Source organism: Thermobia domestica, chromosome 8 (assembly GCF_964235325.1).
Source record: "Thermobia domestica chromosome 8, izTheDome1.hap1.1, whole genome shotgun sequence".
In the NCBI taxonomy this organism is placed as follows: Eukaryota; Metazoa; Arthropoda; class Insecta; order Zygentoma; family Lepismatidae; genus Thermobia; species Thermobia domestica.
The window spans coordinates 266,148,240-266,167,663 of NC_137461.1; the positions used below are offsets into that span (position 1 = coordinate 266,148,240).

General features: G+C 37.0%; 1 protein-coding gene across 1 annotated transcript in view; it reads left to right on the forward strand.

Annotated features, from left to right (window-relative positions):
- The window catches only part of LOC145692566 (uncharacterized), an 87,596-nt gene that overhangs the window by 21,491 nt on the left and 46,681 nt on the right, over positions 1-19,424 (forward strand). Inside the window, exons 3-4 of the mRNA XM_081767875.1 lie at positions 6,171-6,371; positions 9,508-9,655. Of these exons, the coding sequence (XP_081624001.1) occupies positions 6,171-6,371; positions 9,508-9,655 (349 nt within the window). The remainder of the gene's footprint in view (positions 1-6,170; positions 6,372-9,507; positions 9,656-19,424) is intronic.

A 19,424-nucleotide genomic window follows, 5' to 3' on the forward strand; every position in this document is an offset into this window, starting at 1 on the left:
ATTTGAAGATATCAGATAATTACTGTAAAATTAGCGGTATTTTAATTTCGCAGTGATACAGACTCTTAAGACGATTTCGCTTTAAGGTTTTAATACTGCAAAGAGTAAAAAAGGCCTGCTCACATAAGTAAATGGTAGGGAAAGACATCAAATGTTGCAATGCCTTTTTAGACAACTCTTCATATTCACAGCGCATACGCAACCAAAAGCTGCAAAGTTCATTTTCTTTGAAAACGTTTTCCCATGAAGTATCGCAGGATAGTTTCAATAGCCGTTCTCGTTCTGTGTTAGAGAGAGATTCATACCTTGTATGTTATGGAATTCTACATTAGTGAAAAGATTTTCAATCCAATCATTAGCAGGTTGTGCGACAGGGAAATATTCTCGGAAACTTGTAACCAATCCTCTCAAGTGTTCTACAAGTGTTTTGTGCAATTCATCACCAAAGAGGTTTTCACTTGAAGAGTTAATAAAATCCTTGAGCACTGGAAATGATGAATGGGTTTGGTTTTGTACTCATACTGCCCACAGCTGCGAGTTTCATTTTATTACAACACATTTCAATTTTTAAGCATCGCGGACCCCAGGGGTTGGTCCCCCGGACCCCCAGGGTCCGCGGGACCGCACTTTGAGAACCACTATTTTAGAACAAAAACAATAACATATAGCAAAGGACGTTTTCCTGACATGGATTCTTTAGCAAGGGACCTATTTCTGTTATGGATTCAGCGTTTCATTAGCAAGGGACGTTTTCCTGACATGGATTCATCAGCAAGGGACGTATTTTCGATATGGATTCAGCGTTTCAGGAACAAGAAATGTTTTCCTGACATGGATTCAGCGTTTCATTAGCAAGGGACGTATTTCTGATATGGATTCACCGTTTCAGGAGCAAGAAACGTTTTCCTGACATGGATTCAGCGTTTCATTAGAAAGTGACGTATTTCTGATATGGATTCAGCGTTCCAGGAGAGGTTTTATCTCCGTACATATCCCACTATTGAAACAGAAAGTGAGAAATCTGTCAATTCCGGTTCCAAAGCGGATCTTCCACTTTAAGTAGACGCATAAATGTTGAGATAAACGCATATTGAGGATGATGAATATTTTTTTTTTGAAAAAAGAAAATAAAACATTCTTTGCAATTTCTTACCTTTTATGCTCTGTAAGAATAAATATTGGAACTGGAAAAGTGGTATCAATAGGCAAAGAAGGTCAGAAATGGATATTTCTTAGGACGCTGAATCCAAGTTATGAAATCATTTCTCGTTGTCTTTCTATCACCTTTGATTTACGTAACGAACCTAATATTAAAACTGGAAGATGTTTCATTTCCAATCTCAAAATAGAAATAACTTTAGAAGTGAAACTCATACTTAGGATCTGGTACCCACATCACAACCTATTCCTTGCCATCTGTTGTCTTTAATTGCTCTTACATATGCCGAGAGACAACCGGTTGGACAGATGGATCGAGATGCTCCATAAGGCTTCCTATGCGTATGGAGAATATGTTGGATGGAAAAACGATAAAGGGCAGCAACTTTTACTTTTGTTTTTATTGCAAGGAAGGATGATGCAGTCATTTAACTGAGTCTTGTCATATTCACGATTGTTGCGTCACCTTCAGGCTTATAACATTACAACTAATACCAGTGGCCAGTGGCGTATTTACGATTTTGTTTCAGAGGGCTTTGCTAGCTTTCGGGAGGGGCTTTGCCTGAATGTGAAAATTCTGTAAGATATTTCATATACTTTACTATAGTAAGTAAGATTTCGGGGGACGGGCTTAAGCCTGGAAGTCCCCCCTAAATACGCCACTGCCAGTGGCATATTTAGAGGGGTGGCTATCGGGCTCAAGCCCTTCCCGAAATAAATTTGTTATATGCACAACTTCATTAAAATTTGTCGGCACCCAAAAGGAAAAAAACTGTGCTTATTCACGTATTGTGCTTAGCAATCCACCCGAAACAAAATTCTTAATACGCCACTGACTAATACCCTCATTTGGAAGTCAAATTATGGTCAAATTGTTATTAAAGTTCAACGGGAAGAATTGTTCAAAATTTAGACATATACAACGTGATATATCTCATTGGTTGAACGAAAATCATATGAGTAGTGTCAATCCTCATGCGTATTTTTTGAGAAAATTGGGAAGTATAACTCTTTTTCAAGCTTAAAATTGGTGTTTTATGACACCATGATATCTATTAAGTTATTAAAATATACCCTCATCAAAATATACAGTCACTTTTCATTCACAAGACGACAGTATACAGCCTGGCTAATGAGATATAATCCAACATTTTGATTTAGTCTTAAACGGTACCGGGTGTGCCATTATTCATCTCGGCAATTCAGGAAAGTATGGATTAAATACTGATATCGCATGTTTTCGATTATTTTTAAGTATTGCCCCTTCCAACTCCCACTGCTTATCTCAATGCTGATATAAGATTAATTTGGAATTAAACGACTTCGGGGATGTCACTATTCATCTCATCGACCCAGAAAACTATGGATTGAAGCAGTGGCGTAACTAAGGGCTTGGGGGCCACCCCGCAGACAACGTGGAATGAGGTCCCTTCTCTACGCCTACATCACGATTTAGGGGCCCCGTGATGGCTTGTCCCCTCCGCAATGCGGGGTCTACGGGGCCCTTATTTACGCCCCTGGATTGAAGACAATATTGGTCGTATCTGATCATCCTTACATGTCACCCCTTCTTATCCTCTATGCCGAAAATTATGAATGTAATACCATAAGATCATTGGAAGGTTGGTTAATAAACATACCAAGTATGATTTTAATTAGTTCGGTTGTTATTTTGTGAGGGAAAAATTTCTATTCGCTTTTATGTAGGTATACATATGTAAAATAATTACTTTTTAATTCTGATGAAATAGATTGTTTATTTATTTATCTATTGTACACATTAAAATAGATTGCTAACTAGCAGAGTGTGTCTTCTAACAGTATCACACATAGTACTATCTGTGTCACACATACACCTAACAGTGTCACACATAGACCTGTCTCCGTTACACATAATCCTAACAATGTCACATATACTCCTAATAGTGTCACACACATTCCTAACAGTGTCATACATAGTCCTACCTTTGTCACACATACTCCTAACAAGGAAGGGTCACGCAGTGGCTCCGCTGAGATCCGAACGAGACAATTGTGTTTGCATTTGATATATTATAACTAGATGAATCCCAAAGTTATACGTGCCACCGGGCGGAATATCGTGAGTTACAACATATTTTATAATGTAAGAACTACAAAAAAAATTACCTGGCAGAACAGTTTGAACCGAGTCATTTGTTCGCAAACGGTTGGGTAAGAGGAAAACTCGGACAATACGTATCCCATCATTTCCAAGGACACACTTTTTCGGATAAAAAAGTTTGCCCTAGGGTCTTCGCAGGGTCCCAGGCGGGGTCCAACTCAAAATTTTCAAATGGCAAGAGGGGTTAAGTAGCGCATCGTTTAAAAGCTGTTGTAAAATAAAAGAAAATGCAGCAAGTCTCGACTCTCTACGACAATCCAGTGCAAAATGGCGACGGGTCAAGGGTAAACAAAAACTTAATTGAAAAGTCCATGGTCACCCCTATAAATCTTAAACGGTGTGACAAATGGGAAAACAGGAAAGGAAGTGTGGCACTATTTTCAAAGTACAACGATTTAAGTGAAAACGTCTTGTCCCAGCGTCCCCACATGGTCCCAGGTGGGGTCCAACCAGAGTTTCAAACGACAAGAGAGGTAGCACATCGCTTGAAAGCTCTTGTTAAATGGCAGAAGATGGAGGATCTCGACTTTCTACGACAACTCTGTCCAAAATTGCGGCGGGTCAAAATGTAAATAAAAGCTTAATTGAAAATCTATGGCCACGTTGAATGCAAGATGGCTGCTTAAAACCTATATCGAAAGGATAAGCATGCCAAACTGGTGAAGCTAGGAAAACCAAATTTGGCATTAATGATGATTAGTAGGTGACGAAAATATGCGAAATGTTCAAAAACGCGACATCTTGAGTTCAAAATGCCGCACTATGTATTGAACGCATGCTTTTATGGTATTTGTGTATTTGCGTTTATGGTTAATAGTAGGTATCCACAAAATATCAAAGAGTATAATCTGTAATACAATATGGCTGTCAGCGTAAAAAAGGAGTTCGTATATTAATATGTTATTTCTTGGAATACTGTGACCAAACTAACCAAGTTTTACGCAGCTCGATGTACTAAAATAACTTACACATGTTTGGTACTACTCGCCAATCTTGCAAATCAATCTTTTTTTGTATATTTGGTATTGCTTGAAGTATTGCAATCAAACCAACGAATGCCATACAAATGTAACCATCACGAATACGTTGCAATAGAGCCCCCAACCTACTGGTCTAGCAAGTCCTTTATGCATGAACTACGTATGACAAAATTAGAAAAAGTACCCGAAGGTATTCAACTTTTGTTTAACAGTATGATTAGGAACTACATAATTTATATGGTTTACCCAACATTGTTAGGGTCGTGAAGTCTAGGAGGCTTAGGTGGGCGGGTCATGTAGCTAGAATGGAAGAAAGTGGAAACGCTTTCAAAGTCTTGACAGGAAGACCAATCGGAAAACGACCATTAGGAAGACCTAGGCGCAGATGGGAGGACAATATTAAGATAGATCTCGCAGAGATTGGAATACAAAGTAGAAACTGGATGCAGTTAGCTAAGGATAGAAGTCAGTGGAGAGCTTTTGTGAACGCGGCATTGAGTTAGTTAGTTAGTTAGTTAGTATGATTAGGAAGTCAGAGTTGTGTGTTCATCGCATATTCGTTATATTCAAGTAAATGATGTCCAGAGAACCGTGACGAACAAAACGTATGTGTTGTTACCGAATGAAATAATAGTTGAAGTGAATCGAAATTCAATTGTTCTTTACTCTTCCTATTGTTTATAATACATGATAGAGAAAAATAGAGATTCAGATTTGAACTGTTATGAATGATATAGGTTTTAAGCGGCCATCTTGGATTCAAGTTAGCCATAATTTTTCAATTAAGCTTTTGTTTACATTTTGACCCACCACAATTTTGGACAGGGTTGTCGTAGAAAGACGAGACTTGCTCCATCTACTTTCATTTAACAAGATCTTGCAAACGATGAGATACTTGACCCCTCTTGACATTTCAAATTTTTAATTGGACTCCACATGGGACTCTGTGGGAACACTGGGACAAGACGTTTTCACTTAAATCGTTGTACTTTGAAAATAATGCCTCACTCCCTTTCCTATTTTCACATTTGTCTCACCTTTAAGATGTATAGGGGTGACCATGGACTTCTCAAATGTTTTTGTTACATTTTGACCCTCCGCCATTTTGCACAGGGTTGTCGTAGAGAGTCGAGACTTGCTGCATTTTCTTTCATTTTACAACAGCTTTCAAACGATTTGCTACTTAACCCCCCTTGCCATTTCAAATTTTTGAATTGGACCCCATCTGGGACCCTGCGAAGACCCTGGGGCAAACTTTTTTTATCCGAAAAAGTGTGTCTTTGGAAATGATGGGATACGTATTGTCCGAGTTTTCCACTTACCCAACCGTTTGCGAACAAATGACTCGGTTCAAACTATTCTGCCAGATAATTTTTTGTAGTTCTTACATTACAAAATATGTTGTAACTCACGATATTCCGCTCGGTGGCACGTATAACTTTGGGATTCATCTAGTTATAACATATCAAATGCAAACACAATTGTCTCGTTCGGATCTCAGCGGAGCCACTGCGTGACCCTTCCTTGTAAGTATTACACATACTTCTAATAGTGTCACGCATACTTCTATTTTCGTCAGATACTCCTAAGAATGTCAGAAATACTCCTGCCACACATACCCTTAACAGTGTCGCGTATATTTCTAACAATATCACACATAGTCCTATCGTTATCATACATATTCCTAACAGTGTCACACATATTCCTAACAGTGTCATACACTGTCCAATCTGTGTTACACATACTCCTAACAGTGTCAGACATACTTACTTCTAACACTTGACGAACATACTGCTTGTGACTAAAATAAAAAGTAAAAGTGAGCATGTTGGATATAAACCATTGTGTTACTACAAATATTAAATTTCAATTTATTATTTCTTTTGTAGGTAGTGGACAATTATTTTGTCCAGTACTTCAGTCCCATGAGCCTTAAGGCCATACCAAGACATGTCATTGTGGTTGTTGACCTAAATAAACAAACTGTTGACAGGAAGTTGGATCAAATTAAAGACGCCATTATTTACATTTTAGACACTCTTAGACCAGCAGATTACTTTAATTTGATCAAATTTTCTACTCATTCCGTGGTAAGTTCATCTTTCTCATACGAATTCATTTCTTAGTTAAATTTCCTTTCCAGCAACATGTAAGTATGAATTTTTAGCTTGGATAAGTATTTTTGAAATCAGCACATTATACAGTAACAATAAATGTAAATTAAGTAAGTTTATGTTTTTTTAAAAAAGAATATTTAGCCTACTGGTTTTTGATACAAAACGGAAATGAGTATAGCCTATCAATCTTTTAGCGTAAGAAATTTTAAGAAATAATAACTGCATTTATTACTTTTTTGTTGGTAGTTCGTGAAGCATATCTGTGCCCAATAGCACTTATTGTTTAAGGTGGATCGCTACCCGGAAGTCAGTACATATTTTAATTCGTTTCCTTAACTACTACACAATGAAACGTTACATACTATAAATATTGTATTCTAAGATACAGTAATGTTTCAGCTACAACACAAGACACAGATTCATTTGATTGTCTCTCCTGATATCGAAAAATGTAACAAATAAAAGAAAAATATTTGATTCGTTTTACAATGAGCACACAAGATGGCACTTGTTGTTAGATCTAACTAGAAGTGATCCGTTTCATGAAATCTTTATTTGTGTGTCTAAAGTATTTTAAAGTAACAATCTTATCATTAAATAGATATATTGTTTGACCGTTTTTCGTGTTATGTTTCATATTTTATTTAAATATAAATTTATATTTAAGGAAATACAAATTGAGACGAAACTTGCGCAGAACGCCATAATGCGTTATTACCAAACTTGTACGTTGACTGTAGTAGTCACAATAAGAAAATTCCTAGATTGTAGCATTACAGTTCCAGAAGCGGAATTGCGATAAGGGTCAAAAACTAATTTCTTCATTAAGTATCCAAGCAGAATTCCAATGATTACTCCCTTTATTATCTGGCATCAGTAAACACTCAACACTATCTAGCAACGCCGCATTATTGAAGCAGCGTTTAGCATAGCACCGAGAACACCTAGTGATCCACCTTAAGTATTCATAACTTTTTATTCGGACAGATTTTCGTCTGACGTACTTCTAACAGAGTGCTAATAACACCCATTCTTATGGACAGACGTAAACCTAATCTAATTTTACATTCGTAATTAACTCCTTAATACCATAATTAAGGTTTGGAACTCCTTACTTAGTATCTTACTTACGAGGGTCATCCAGAAAGTAAAGAACGTTTTGGATTGGTTAAATAAAAACAAATGATATTAGCATAAAGCTTTATTTACAGAGCCACACTGATTTTGTATGTAATCGCCATAGTTATCAAGACACTTCTTATAACGTGAGACCAGCTTTTCAATGCCAATATTATACTCATCTGCCGAAAAAGATTTGAGCCAGGCTGTCAGTGCTTGCTTGAGTTCCTCATCGTTTGCGAACTAACTGCTACCCCCAAAAAATCCTTACGTTTCGGGAATAAGTAAAAATCACTTGGTGCCAAGTCAGGGCTGTAATGGGAGGCCGTAACAAGTGATGGTCTCCCATTCCGATATTCATCTTGCACGCTGGTCCTTTCTTGATTAAACATAATGCACCATTTCCTCACTGATAACTCGTTCATTGCAACCATCACCATAAAGATTCATTATTTGCCTATAAATTGCAATAAGCTTAACTTTTTTGCACGTTCAGAAAACGAATGACACACCGTACTTCACATTTGGCGGGATTTTCGATTGGTGCCGCCTTTTTGTATAGCTGCAAAAAGAAGTAGCCTGACCGTACAGCATTGACACTCGGCTCACACTGAGGTGAAGGAAGGAGCTAACTGCTGCGCACGCAATCGCAGTGGTGGGAGGTCGGTGCCGCGCGCGATGTGCAATCGTTCATTATTTTCTGGACGACCTTCGTATATTCCAGTGGAGTCTAAATTACAACATTCAGTAAATTTCTAATGTAGAAGTGAACATTTTTGATGGAAGTTGTGGGGGAAATTGGGTTCAAATGGAAGAATCAAGAGTAATAAGATAATTATATATGGATCAACGAGAGATCGTTAAAATAGGGGGAAAATAACTGAAGCACTAAAATCGGGAGGGGGCTTCGAAAAGGATGTTGCCTCTCACCATTCATACACAAGAGATAGTGAACATGTGCCAGCATAAGGAAGAGTATTTCCGCAAGGAAAAAGAACGATCTGGCGTATAAGGTTTCCAGATAATATGGTGCTTATTGCGAGATCTGAACAGGAAATTAATATTGTGCTAGAAAACTTAAGGAAAAGTTGTAAGAAATATCGGTAGATAAAAGTAATAGTAGTGTAAGTTATTTTATGAGGAAAAAAAAAATAAGCTTAGAGAAAAACCGGACGTAGATAAAGTCAATCTGTTACCAGAACATGCATCGTAAGTGAGAACTACATTCTGAAACATTTCAAAAGATGACTGTGAGCGTTCTAGTTATAAATGAAACAGCTGTTCTGTTTATCAGAAAAGTTGTGTTAGTCAGACAAGAAACTATAACTTATACAACCTTTCACTCATCCATACAGACGTAAGAAGGTACGCATAGGAGGTGTAAAATGTAACTAATATTCAATATCTGTGCAATATATTATATCACCATTAATGATCGAACATCGCTAAAAACATGTTCATCTTGCGCTGATAAGGATTTCATATGCCATATACCCTCCACTCGCTGTGGTCACAGTTACGAAAAAAATCAAATATAATCTACGAGCCACCCCCCCCCAAAAAACTGCGCACTGAGGAAAAGCTAGAAAAAATAGGTGATTTTTAAATGTGGGTGTGGAGAAGATTTTTGAAAATTAGCTTCTGTCGAACGCAAAACCAATAAGAAAATGCTGGAAGTATAGGAGAGAAAAGAACAATTTTAGAACAAGAAAAGAACAAAAACTAGAAGTTTCATTAATTTTTTTTACCTGTTTCGGAAAAGTTAATAAAATTTTGAATGAAAGCACAGCATCTATTAAACCATTGCTTACCTATAATCCGTATTTCAACTATTACGTTGCGGACAAAGGCATCGTTTCCACATTACAAGCTAAATGTTAATAACTAAGATCTACTTAACACGTGATATCCAAAGATACTGTTAATTTACTAATACTTCTGTATATATAATGCACTTAAAAATGTAAATAATTCTCTATTTTCTTTTAAGGATTGGGATGCAGATCTACCATATGTGGATTCAACTTTCTTCCCATATCCTTGCTCAAATGATAATAAAATGGGTAAAATATATCCAGCAACGTCTGAGTATATCTTAAAAGCCAAAGATTACGTTAAAAGCCTACGACCTGAAGGAGGTAAGATTTGGTGAACATTACATCAAAAGATTGTAATTGTTTTACTTTTACAAAACATATAGTTGTGTCATGCAAAACAAATAGCAAAATCATCGAGTATTGTTTACTTTTGACAACAATTGTATAAACTACGATATATAAGTAATAAATATTGGGTTGGTCCTATTGAAATGTATGATTTTACAGCTGTTGTATTTAAGATTTCAGCGTCCCGTTTAGTAACGATGCTATATGAGATGAGAACCTACAGTTTAATGCGAGATTCGAACCACATGAGCTCCCACCGGAAGCCGAACCTGGGTCTTCCACGCGTACGCTATCCACATAGCCACAAGGATGGTGGCAAAACACTTCCTGTAACTGAAGCAATAAGCCGAAGCCACGAATACGGTATCATAAATTCCATTCATGTTCAGACAATAGGCTTGAGTTCCCAATCAGTCAAGAGCTAAAGTGATCGCGAGGAGTCATGAAGCTTGATCTAGATTTACCAATTCTTCACCCAATAGAACGCGAGGGTGTGTCCCGGTCGTCAACCACATCCATGAAATTTTGCCAGTGTTGTCTCTAGCGCTGTACGGATAACTACGTCTAAGGGTACAGTGTAATCAGATTGCCGCTAAGTTTTGTTTTCTTGTTATTATTGTTGTTGTTTTATATTTTGTTGTTATTATTATTGTTGTTTTATATTTTGTTATTATTGTTGTTATCGTTTAATTCGAATTGTTAGTGTTCGTGTCATATTCTTTAAGTGTTTTTTTTCCCCTGTCGTTCGTTCACCATGCCTTGTATATTTGACAACGTTGTTGCTGTACTTCTGCTATTTCACTTGTTCTCAAGTATGCGTTTGGAAAGCAACTGCACTAATCGTTCCGAATTCTTCCGATGCATTACACGTGAGGGAAAGCACCGTTTCCAGACCAATCTGCTCTCATTTGAGTATAACTCTCAGCATTTCTGTTTTTGACGACGCTTCTTACTTAAATTCCAGTTTCAATTGAGGAGCGTTTTTTTTTTTTTTTAAACTCGATAGAGCACAAAACATCATATTAACAGGAGTTGCAATTTTGTTATTATTGTACATAACCTTCATCGAGCTCTGATAAAAGGTCCATGATTTAAACGGCGTGACAAACATGTTGGCATTTGAAGGCGGCGCTCCAAGTTTCCTTTAAATGCTGCTAGCAAATGAGAGGCCAGCGGTATTGCCACGTTTATTTTATACACATCCACGTCTATCCCCTGTCACTTGATCGCGCTGTAGCTTGTCTGCTTATCCATAGCCACACCCCTTTACCACTTGGCAACGTCGCGCCAGAGCTTGCGTTTTATTCGTTTAGCTAAAATGCCAAGAAGTTTGTCACAGGCTTTAGTATTCTATACACATTGCACATTTCGAGATTTACCAATTCTGATTTCACAGCTCCATTGGTAGCACAAAATGTATACCTATCCCATGTATACCTCCGTTTGTGAGAACTTGCTCGATCGAGTTTTGAAAAAACGCAACTCAATTTAAGCACCCGTAAAAGAACTTGAAGAATATAGAATGTGAGGAAATTAAATGTCTTTCATATTTTTTAAAACAAATATTGCTTAAAATTCTAGGATTGACACGCCATAGTTTTTTTATTTTATTTTATAGTTCAATAATGTTATATAATTAATTATATCATTAATATTCTAAACTTTTTTTACTGATCGTACAACGTGTTCGAAAAACATGAATTTTCAAAATTTTTGCAAGTTTCATTGTGGAGCTCTTTCCTGTTTTGTCACAGCACAATTACCCTGAATCATCACTTAGGAAGTGGCAGCACGTCGAGTTACATCTACATCCTACCCAATCACCCATACAAAGTAGGGATATTTATTTGGACTACATTTTACATCTATTTAAAACAAATAAAATAATGGAGTCAGTAGTTTAGTGTACGCCAACTGTTTCTTTTCAATATGGACATGTTTAAAGTTAAATTTTGGTAGAATTGGGCATAACCGATCTTGATAACAGCGTATATGTAATGTAGTCATTTTCATGTACGTTTTCTTGTACATATGCTGTAGTTGAGATCTTGGTAACTAGTTTGACACATCTCTCGATTGCCTCAGTGTGGCAGAGAAACTTTGATATTCCTGATAGGCTTTATGTCGGAATTGATAATTGACATTCCGGAATTGATAATTGATATGCTGGAATTGATAATTGATATGCCGGAATTGATAATTGATATACCGGAATTGATAATTGATATGCCGGAATTGATAATTGATATGTCGGAATTGATAATTGATTTAATATCGCTATCACATACTTCATAACATTTGGGGAGGATCGAATGGGCAAGTATTGCAGTAAATAAATTGATTATTATCAGTAGCTTCAAAGTTTATCCTAGATGATACGAAGCACCTAATTGCTTTCCCCTTAGAATCATATTGTCTTGTTTTTAAAATTCTCGTATATCCAAGCTCTGTATGGTGTTCTCTGTCATCAGCGACCATAGCCAACAGTAAATGTTCAGAGTGTGCAGAGAACGCATTGCGTTCAATACTGTTTCTCAACTTGACATTGGTTGTCAGATAAATACTAAATACTTGAAACGCTAGAGAAAACATGTTCTTACAGCTATCAGAAAAAAAATGTTCTCGATATTGAACCACGCAGGAATGTATGATTTGTTTCAAGTTCCCTCAGTCCTACCAGGCAAATGCCGGGATGGTACCTACTAAACAGGCTCTGGCCGATACCTTCCCAAATCCTTTCCATTGTTATTGTTGTTGGATATCCAGTGTAAAATGGCCTCTGAGCTGTATCTGGTGATTGTTAAATAAATAAATTAAATAAAGTTTTTAGAAATGTATACAACCTAAGCACTATTCGCTGCAGTTACTCGTCTAGAATGTGACAGAGGGGTCAGGATCTCGAATTGACGAATCCTCTAGTCTACCCTGACGTTATTGCTTTGAAAATGTATCATAAATACTGCTGGTCTTTACACAGCATATTTCTGTCTATTTCTGGAATCAAACACTCTACAGATTCATACCTGACCACAGGAAACTTCTCGTATCCAGTAAGCTGTTCTACACTGGGGCCAGAAAAAGAGGATGGTCCTGTGGCAACACAATCTACATGCCAGAAGATATTATGGAAAGAGAACTCGTTGAAGTGCAATAGCAACAGTGAATTCAAGCTGACGGGATAAGTCCTTCTTCCAGCCCATGTTAGAGACAGTGCCATAACACCCGATCACTTGTAGCTTTCTAGGCGATATTTCAAATTTAGACAGGTGAGAAGTAATGCTTCGAGTTATGTTGTTGACCTCGAGGAAGGAGAAATGTGATTAATGTAAGCAGAGGTAAAAGTGAACCTGAAAAGGTGGGGGGATGGTAGGTAACGGCATAACGTCACGCCGTTCCCCTTGCCTCTCTTTGCTCATTGTAATTTTTTAGAAACTGGGGTGACACCGTATATATTTTTCGACGTGGGGGACGACGTCGCCCGCGTTCTCCCTCACTTTTACACCTGAATGTAAGTCGATCTTGGTTCTTGAATCAAAGAATAATGTTTTCCATTTCTGTTTCTACGAAAATGTTCGAAGTTTCCTTTTTTTTTTTTTTTTTTTTTTTTGGACAAAGTTCGTTTCTTTTGTCATCAAAGTAAAGGAAGCAAATTTCTTCATAAGTGTACACTTGAAAATCAGTCCTTTTCTCTTCTGATTTTACATTTCTCACATGATAAATAATTGTAACAGTTATCATATTCCGGTCGCTTGCAGAGCACTTGAAGCTTTGGCAGCTCTTGTGCGATCGGACAATCCAAATCGATCTCTGTTTAACTCTCATCCTTTTTATCTGTTATAAAGATACGCTATGCTTTGTTTCAAGATTTACGTTGTTATCAAGATGTATTGTAGCTGATTCCTCCAAGAGACGAGACTTTATAGACGAAAAAAAGAAACATGGAAAAAAGAGAGAACACAAAAGATGTTAGTTTTCGTCAGTTTCTATAAACTTTAAGTACGATGGGCGACCGGGAGATATGAACTGATTTTACAGTCTTTTACATCGTTTTTATTCTTATTATAGAAGATGAGGTTACCTCACTAAGCGGTTCGAGAAAATAATTTTATTTTTTTTCGACCCACCGAAGTACTAACACCTTCAATATGAAGTACTATTAGCTTTATAAATTCTACTTTGAGAGTCATCTACTAAGCGAGGTATGAACTAATTAGGTGATTAAATTTGTTTAACTCTTATTAATTAGTCATTCTTTTTTTTTAATATCGGCGTTGTAAGAATATAAGGTTCTATACCCTATTTATAAAGCGTAAACTAACCTTTTGCATTGCAACATTATTAATTTGTATTTGATATTTTTCCCATATCTATTATAGGTGTTTGTGATAAACTTTAGGATATGTTAAAGTAGTCATGGATCGACTTGTTTACGTGAGTTGAGAACTGTCAGTATAGTAAATAATTCACGACACCTGCAAGCTTTAGAAATATGAATATAGAGAAGAATACAGCTTAAAAGGAAGGAGTTTCTGACATACATAGTAGCTACGGCTACCTACTTCAAGTTGGGATTTTATCCTATAACTTTGTTTAAAGAGAGTGTCCTAAGGAAGAAGTGTGTTCAAAATTCATGCCAAAAATAAAATTTCTTATGGCGTTCCTATTACTACACTTTCAATGATATACGTATTATAAGGGGAAGAGGAGGCTAAGGGGGAGAATTTTCGACGAACCTAATTCTTCTCGTGCAAAGAACGGGCATTTCAACTAGTCTGGAATAAAAAGTAAGGCGACTGCAATCTCTTTACTTTTGAAGTACATACTTCAGTAGGGGTAAAACTGGATCTGAAAAGGTTGGGGAACGCATGCCGTCACGCCGTCACCCATGCCTATCTTTGCCAATTGTCATTTTTTTTTTTTTAGGAATTGGGGTGACGCCATATAGATATATTTTTTGGAAGTGGGGTAACGCCGTCCCCCGCGTTCTCCCTCACTTTTACCACTGCATACTTGTATTAGCACAAACAAATAATAAGTTGTGTTTTATGTTAGTTAATTACAAGTCGATATACTTCTATCTTCTCAACACCATTCTCAGGACGTTAAAAAGATTAAATTTTGCAAGTTTTATCCGTTTCGGACACGTTTTCGTGGGTGTGCTTGTATATGTACGTAGGAAATGTTACTTTTTTCGAGTTTTTAATGTAGGTTGAACGCTATGGATCTTGTAAGCTTCTTTTCAATTACCCAACTTCTTCTGGCTAGACGCAAGAGTCAAACCATAGTGTTCGTTTGGGGGGGGGGGCGATATGTCCACTCTACACACGCTAAATAGCGATAGAGAAATATTTTGAAATTATTTTTGTTCTTAGGACGTCAGGGAAATTAAAGTTTTCAAGTTTTATCACATTCGGACAGTTTTTGATGGATGTGTCCTCCGTCACCACTTGTATATGTAAATAGAAATGTTGTTTTTTTTCCTTCGAGGTCGAAGAGTCATGAATCTTTTGTTTCGTTCCAATCGCCCAACTCTTTCTAGGCTAAACCCAAGAACCGAACCCTTACCCTCTCATTTTATCTTTTCCTTTATGTACTTTATGCCTGTTGTTCTGTATGGTTCCGAAACATGGTCGCTTACTCTGAGGGAAGAACATAGACTGAAAGTATTTGAGAACAAGATCCTGAGACGAATATTCGGACCCAAAAGGAACAGGAATGGGGAATGGCGGAAAATTCATAACGAGGAACTACATAATTTATATGGTTTACCCAACATTGTTAGGGTCATCAAGTCTAGGAGGCTTAGGTGGGCGGGTCATGTAGCTAGAATGAAAGAAAGTAGAAATGCTTTCAAAGTCTTGTCTGGAAGACCAATCGGAAAACGACCATTAGGAAGACCTAGGCGCCGATGGGAGGACAATATTAAGATGGATCTCGCAGAGATTGGAATACAAAGTAGAAACTGGATGCAGTTAGCTAAGGATAGAAGTCAGTGGAGAGCTTTTGTGAACGCGGTATTGAACCTCCGGGTTCCATAGGCCATAGGAAGATAAACTACAAGCTAGGGGCAAACAACAATCACAAGTAAAGAGTCCAAATGGATGAATCGAGTTGCGGGGTGAGACTTACAAGGGAAGAGAGGAAGATTATACATCGAAGTGGAAGATGGTTTATATACTAATCGAAAGCACTAATGACGCCTATTACCAAACTAATAAAAATTTTCCGAATGCATATACTGTGCGGGTTATATCTATACACAGAGTGGCCAGAAAATTCGTTTCCACCCCTAGAAATCGCAAACGATGGAACAGATGCCAAAACGGGGAAGCACATGTTTGATCATTTTAAAAGTACAACGTATCAAAGCAAAAAGTGTTGTCCCAGGGCCATCCGCAGGGACTCAGGCGGGGTCCAACTCAAAAATTACAAAATATAAAGGGGTCAAGTAGCATATCATTGGAAACATGTTGGGAAATGAAAGAAGACGGTGCAAGTCTCGACTCTTAAATTACCCTGTGTAAAATGGCGGCCGGTCAAAATGTATATCTTCATTTCGATTCTCCAAGCACATTCACTTTCCATTTTGCAATCGGCACTTGTCGTTGTGAGACATATGCAAGTATTCACTGTTCTTGGTGCAAGAATTTTTTGTTGTTGTTTGAACCATTTTATAATTGATAATCGAGACAACGAGCATAAGTACCACTATTGTGCAGTCATAAACATAAATAAGTGGAGGTAAGAGTCTATATTTCTTATGGCTCCAACCTCTACTTATTTATGTTGTATATACATTGTGGTTGCACATTATATGTTAACTGGTCAGTTCTATACTCAAAGATGTCAAATGTTATGTCGTTTCTTTTCTTTTCAATCTTTCTTAATTTCCTTTTTTTTATTTTTTTATTTTTTTATTCATTTAGACATTACTGGGCCCAAAGAGCAGAATCTCACAGTTCGGGCATTTCTCTTCTTTCGTTGAGTGCAAGAATTAAAGTGAAAATAAACTAAAACACAGCTACAAAATTAAAATGCAAGATGTTTGCACAGTGCTACAGTGGTCAAACACGTGTACAGCGTCCAAACTTGTTCCATCTGCTTTTATTTAACAACAGCTTTAAACGATACTTGACCCTCCCCCTTGCCATTTGAAAATTTTGTGTAGGGCTTCGTGTGGAACCCTGTGGAGGATCCTGGGACAAATATTTTTCTTTCAATCTTTGTGCTTTTGAAATGATGACACACGTGTTTTCCTGTTTTGACATCTGTCTTATCGTTTCACGTTTTTTTTGGGAGGGGGAGAGGTGACCATAGGCTTTACAATGACGTTTTTGCTTACATTTTGACAGGCCGCCATTTTGCACAGGGTAATTTTAGAGAGTCGAGACTTGTTCCGTATTCTTTTATTTCCCAACAGGTTTCCGACGATATGCTACTTGACCCCTTTACCTTTTGCAATTTTTGAGTTAGAACCTGCCTGGGATCCTGCGGGTGGCCCTGGGACAACATTTTTTGCTTTGATATGTTGTACTTTTAAAATGATCAAACACGTGTTTCCCTGTTTTGGCATCTGTCTAATCGTTTGCGATTTCTAGGGATGGAAACGGATTTTCTGGACACCCTGAATATTGATATAACTCGCACAGTATATGCATTAGGAAAATTGTTATTACAGTTTCGTAATAAGCGTCATTAGTGCTTTTGTTAGTATAGAAACCATCTTCCACGTCGATATATAATCTCCCTCTCTTCCTTTGTTACTGCGCTTGATAGAGGCTGTAAAAATATGTATATGTGCAAAGTTATAGCGGCTGAGCGCCATAAGAAATGGAGGGGGTCAAAGTTGGTGGGAAAAGGGCTATAACTATGTTATTGAAATACATCAAATAAACTGTTGAATCGTGAAAATAGTGAAAGATAGACAACGCAAACGGTAGTAGTTTCACATATTGGCAAAAGAAGAATGGGCAGAGTAGATCATAAACCTGAACCGCCATCTTGAAATCCGCCATTTTGAAATATGTGATTTTTTTTTAAATGGAAAGGTAGTGATGTAATATATCAATTAGGGTCAGCACGTTCTCAAGAAGTCATTTATGAACTATAGTGATCGTTATCTGCACTTATTTGGAAGATTTAGGATCATCTTTAAAGTTATTTACAAAAATCTAGGAGACTGATACTCGCATATTAAAAGTTTGGATTATCATGAAAACACCTGTAAGTTAAACATATCTACAAGTCAAGAAAACTAACAGTGAAATTTGATATTCAACAGTGAAATTTGATAGTAATAATGTAATAATATACAACTTGGTTATCAAATTTCACTGTTCGTTTTCTTGGCTTGTATATGTAGACCCTATTTAACTTACAGGTGTTTTCATGATAACTCAAACTTTCAATATACGAGTATCAGTCTCCTAGATTTTTGTAAATAACTATAAAGATGATCCTAAACCTTCCAAGTAAGTGCAGATAACTATCACTAAAGTTCATAATTGAGGAGTTTGATGTAATAAGGGCGTAAGCGAGTTTACGCCCTTTTTGCATCAAACGCATTTGTGGCTTTTGCCATGCTTGTTTAGCCTCCTGGTAACATTTCAATTCAATATCGGAAAAAAATGCTGCATATTACATTGTTTTATGTAAGAAAAAAAACTACTTAAATTTTCAACATAGTTTTCCTCCAACTGCATGTTTCAGACTTACGCCCTTATTGCATCAAACTCCTCAATTGACTTTTTGAGAATATGGTGGTTCTAATTGATACATCACATGACTACCTTTTCATTTCAAAAAATATCACATATTCCAAATTTCGGATTTCAAGATGGCGGTGGAGGTTCGCAATCTACTCTGCCCATTCTTCTTTTGCCAATAATATGTGAAACTACAACCGTTTGTCTTTCACTATTTTCAGGATTTAACAGTTATTTGATGTATTTCAATAACATAGCATAGCCCTTCTCCCACCAAATTTAACCTCCTCCCTTCTGTTTCATATGGACCTCAGCCGCTATCACTTTGCGCATATATATATCTTCACATCTTCTATCAAACGCACTATGTCTCATCCCACAACTCGATTCATCCGTTTGGCTCCTTCACTTGTCAGTGGTGCTGACATTGAGTCCATAAAAAGAAATCTTAAAAGTAGTAGCAGCAAAAAAGAGAGAAAAAGAATTGAAGAAAGTAAACGCCAAATTAAAAGCAGAAAACAGAGAACTAATGAAGAAATTTAGAGGAGACCAACCAAATAGGAAGAAAACAAAGGAAAACAATAACAAAAAGAATTCTCGGAAAATCCAACGGAAACGACAATGCAGAACGAAGCTGAAAATGGAGACTGGCTCTGAAGATATTTCCGATGTTGATGAACGTGGTCTCTGTGATGATGATGATATGGATGATTTGAAAGGAAGTGAATTGGAAGACATGTTTGGTGAATTTGGTCGGGATAATGATGAATGGTATAGATGCATATCCTCTGGAATGTGGGTGCATGCTTTTTGCAGTGGTGAAGATACGCCTGAAAACTATGTTTCTGATATATGAAGAAATGTCTCCTACAAAATGGTAGATGGAAACATACATGCCAATTTATGTAAAAGTTCTGTAATATTTAGTGCCTTTCAAACACAAATGAGTTTTATTAATTTTATCATGTAGTGTGTAACCTATGTGCAGTGGCGTATTTAGGGGAGGGCTTCCGGTCTTAAGCCTCCTTGAAATCTTA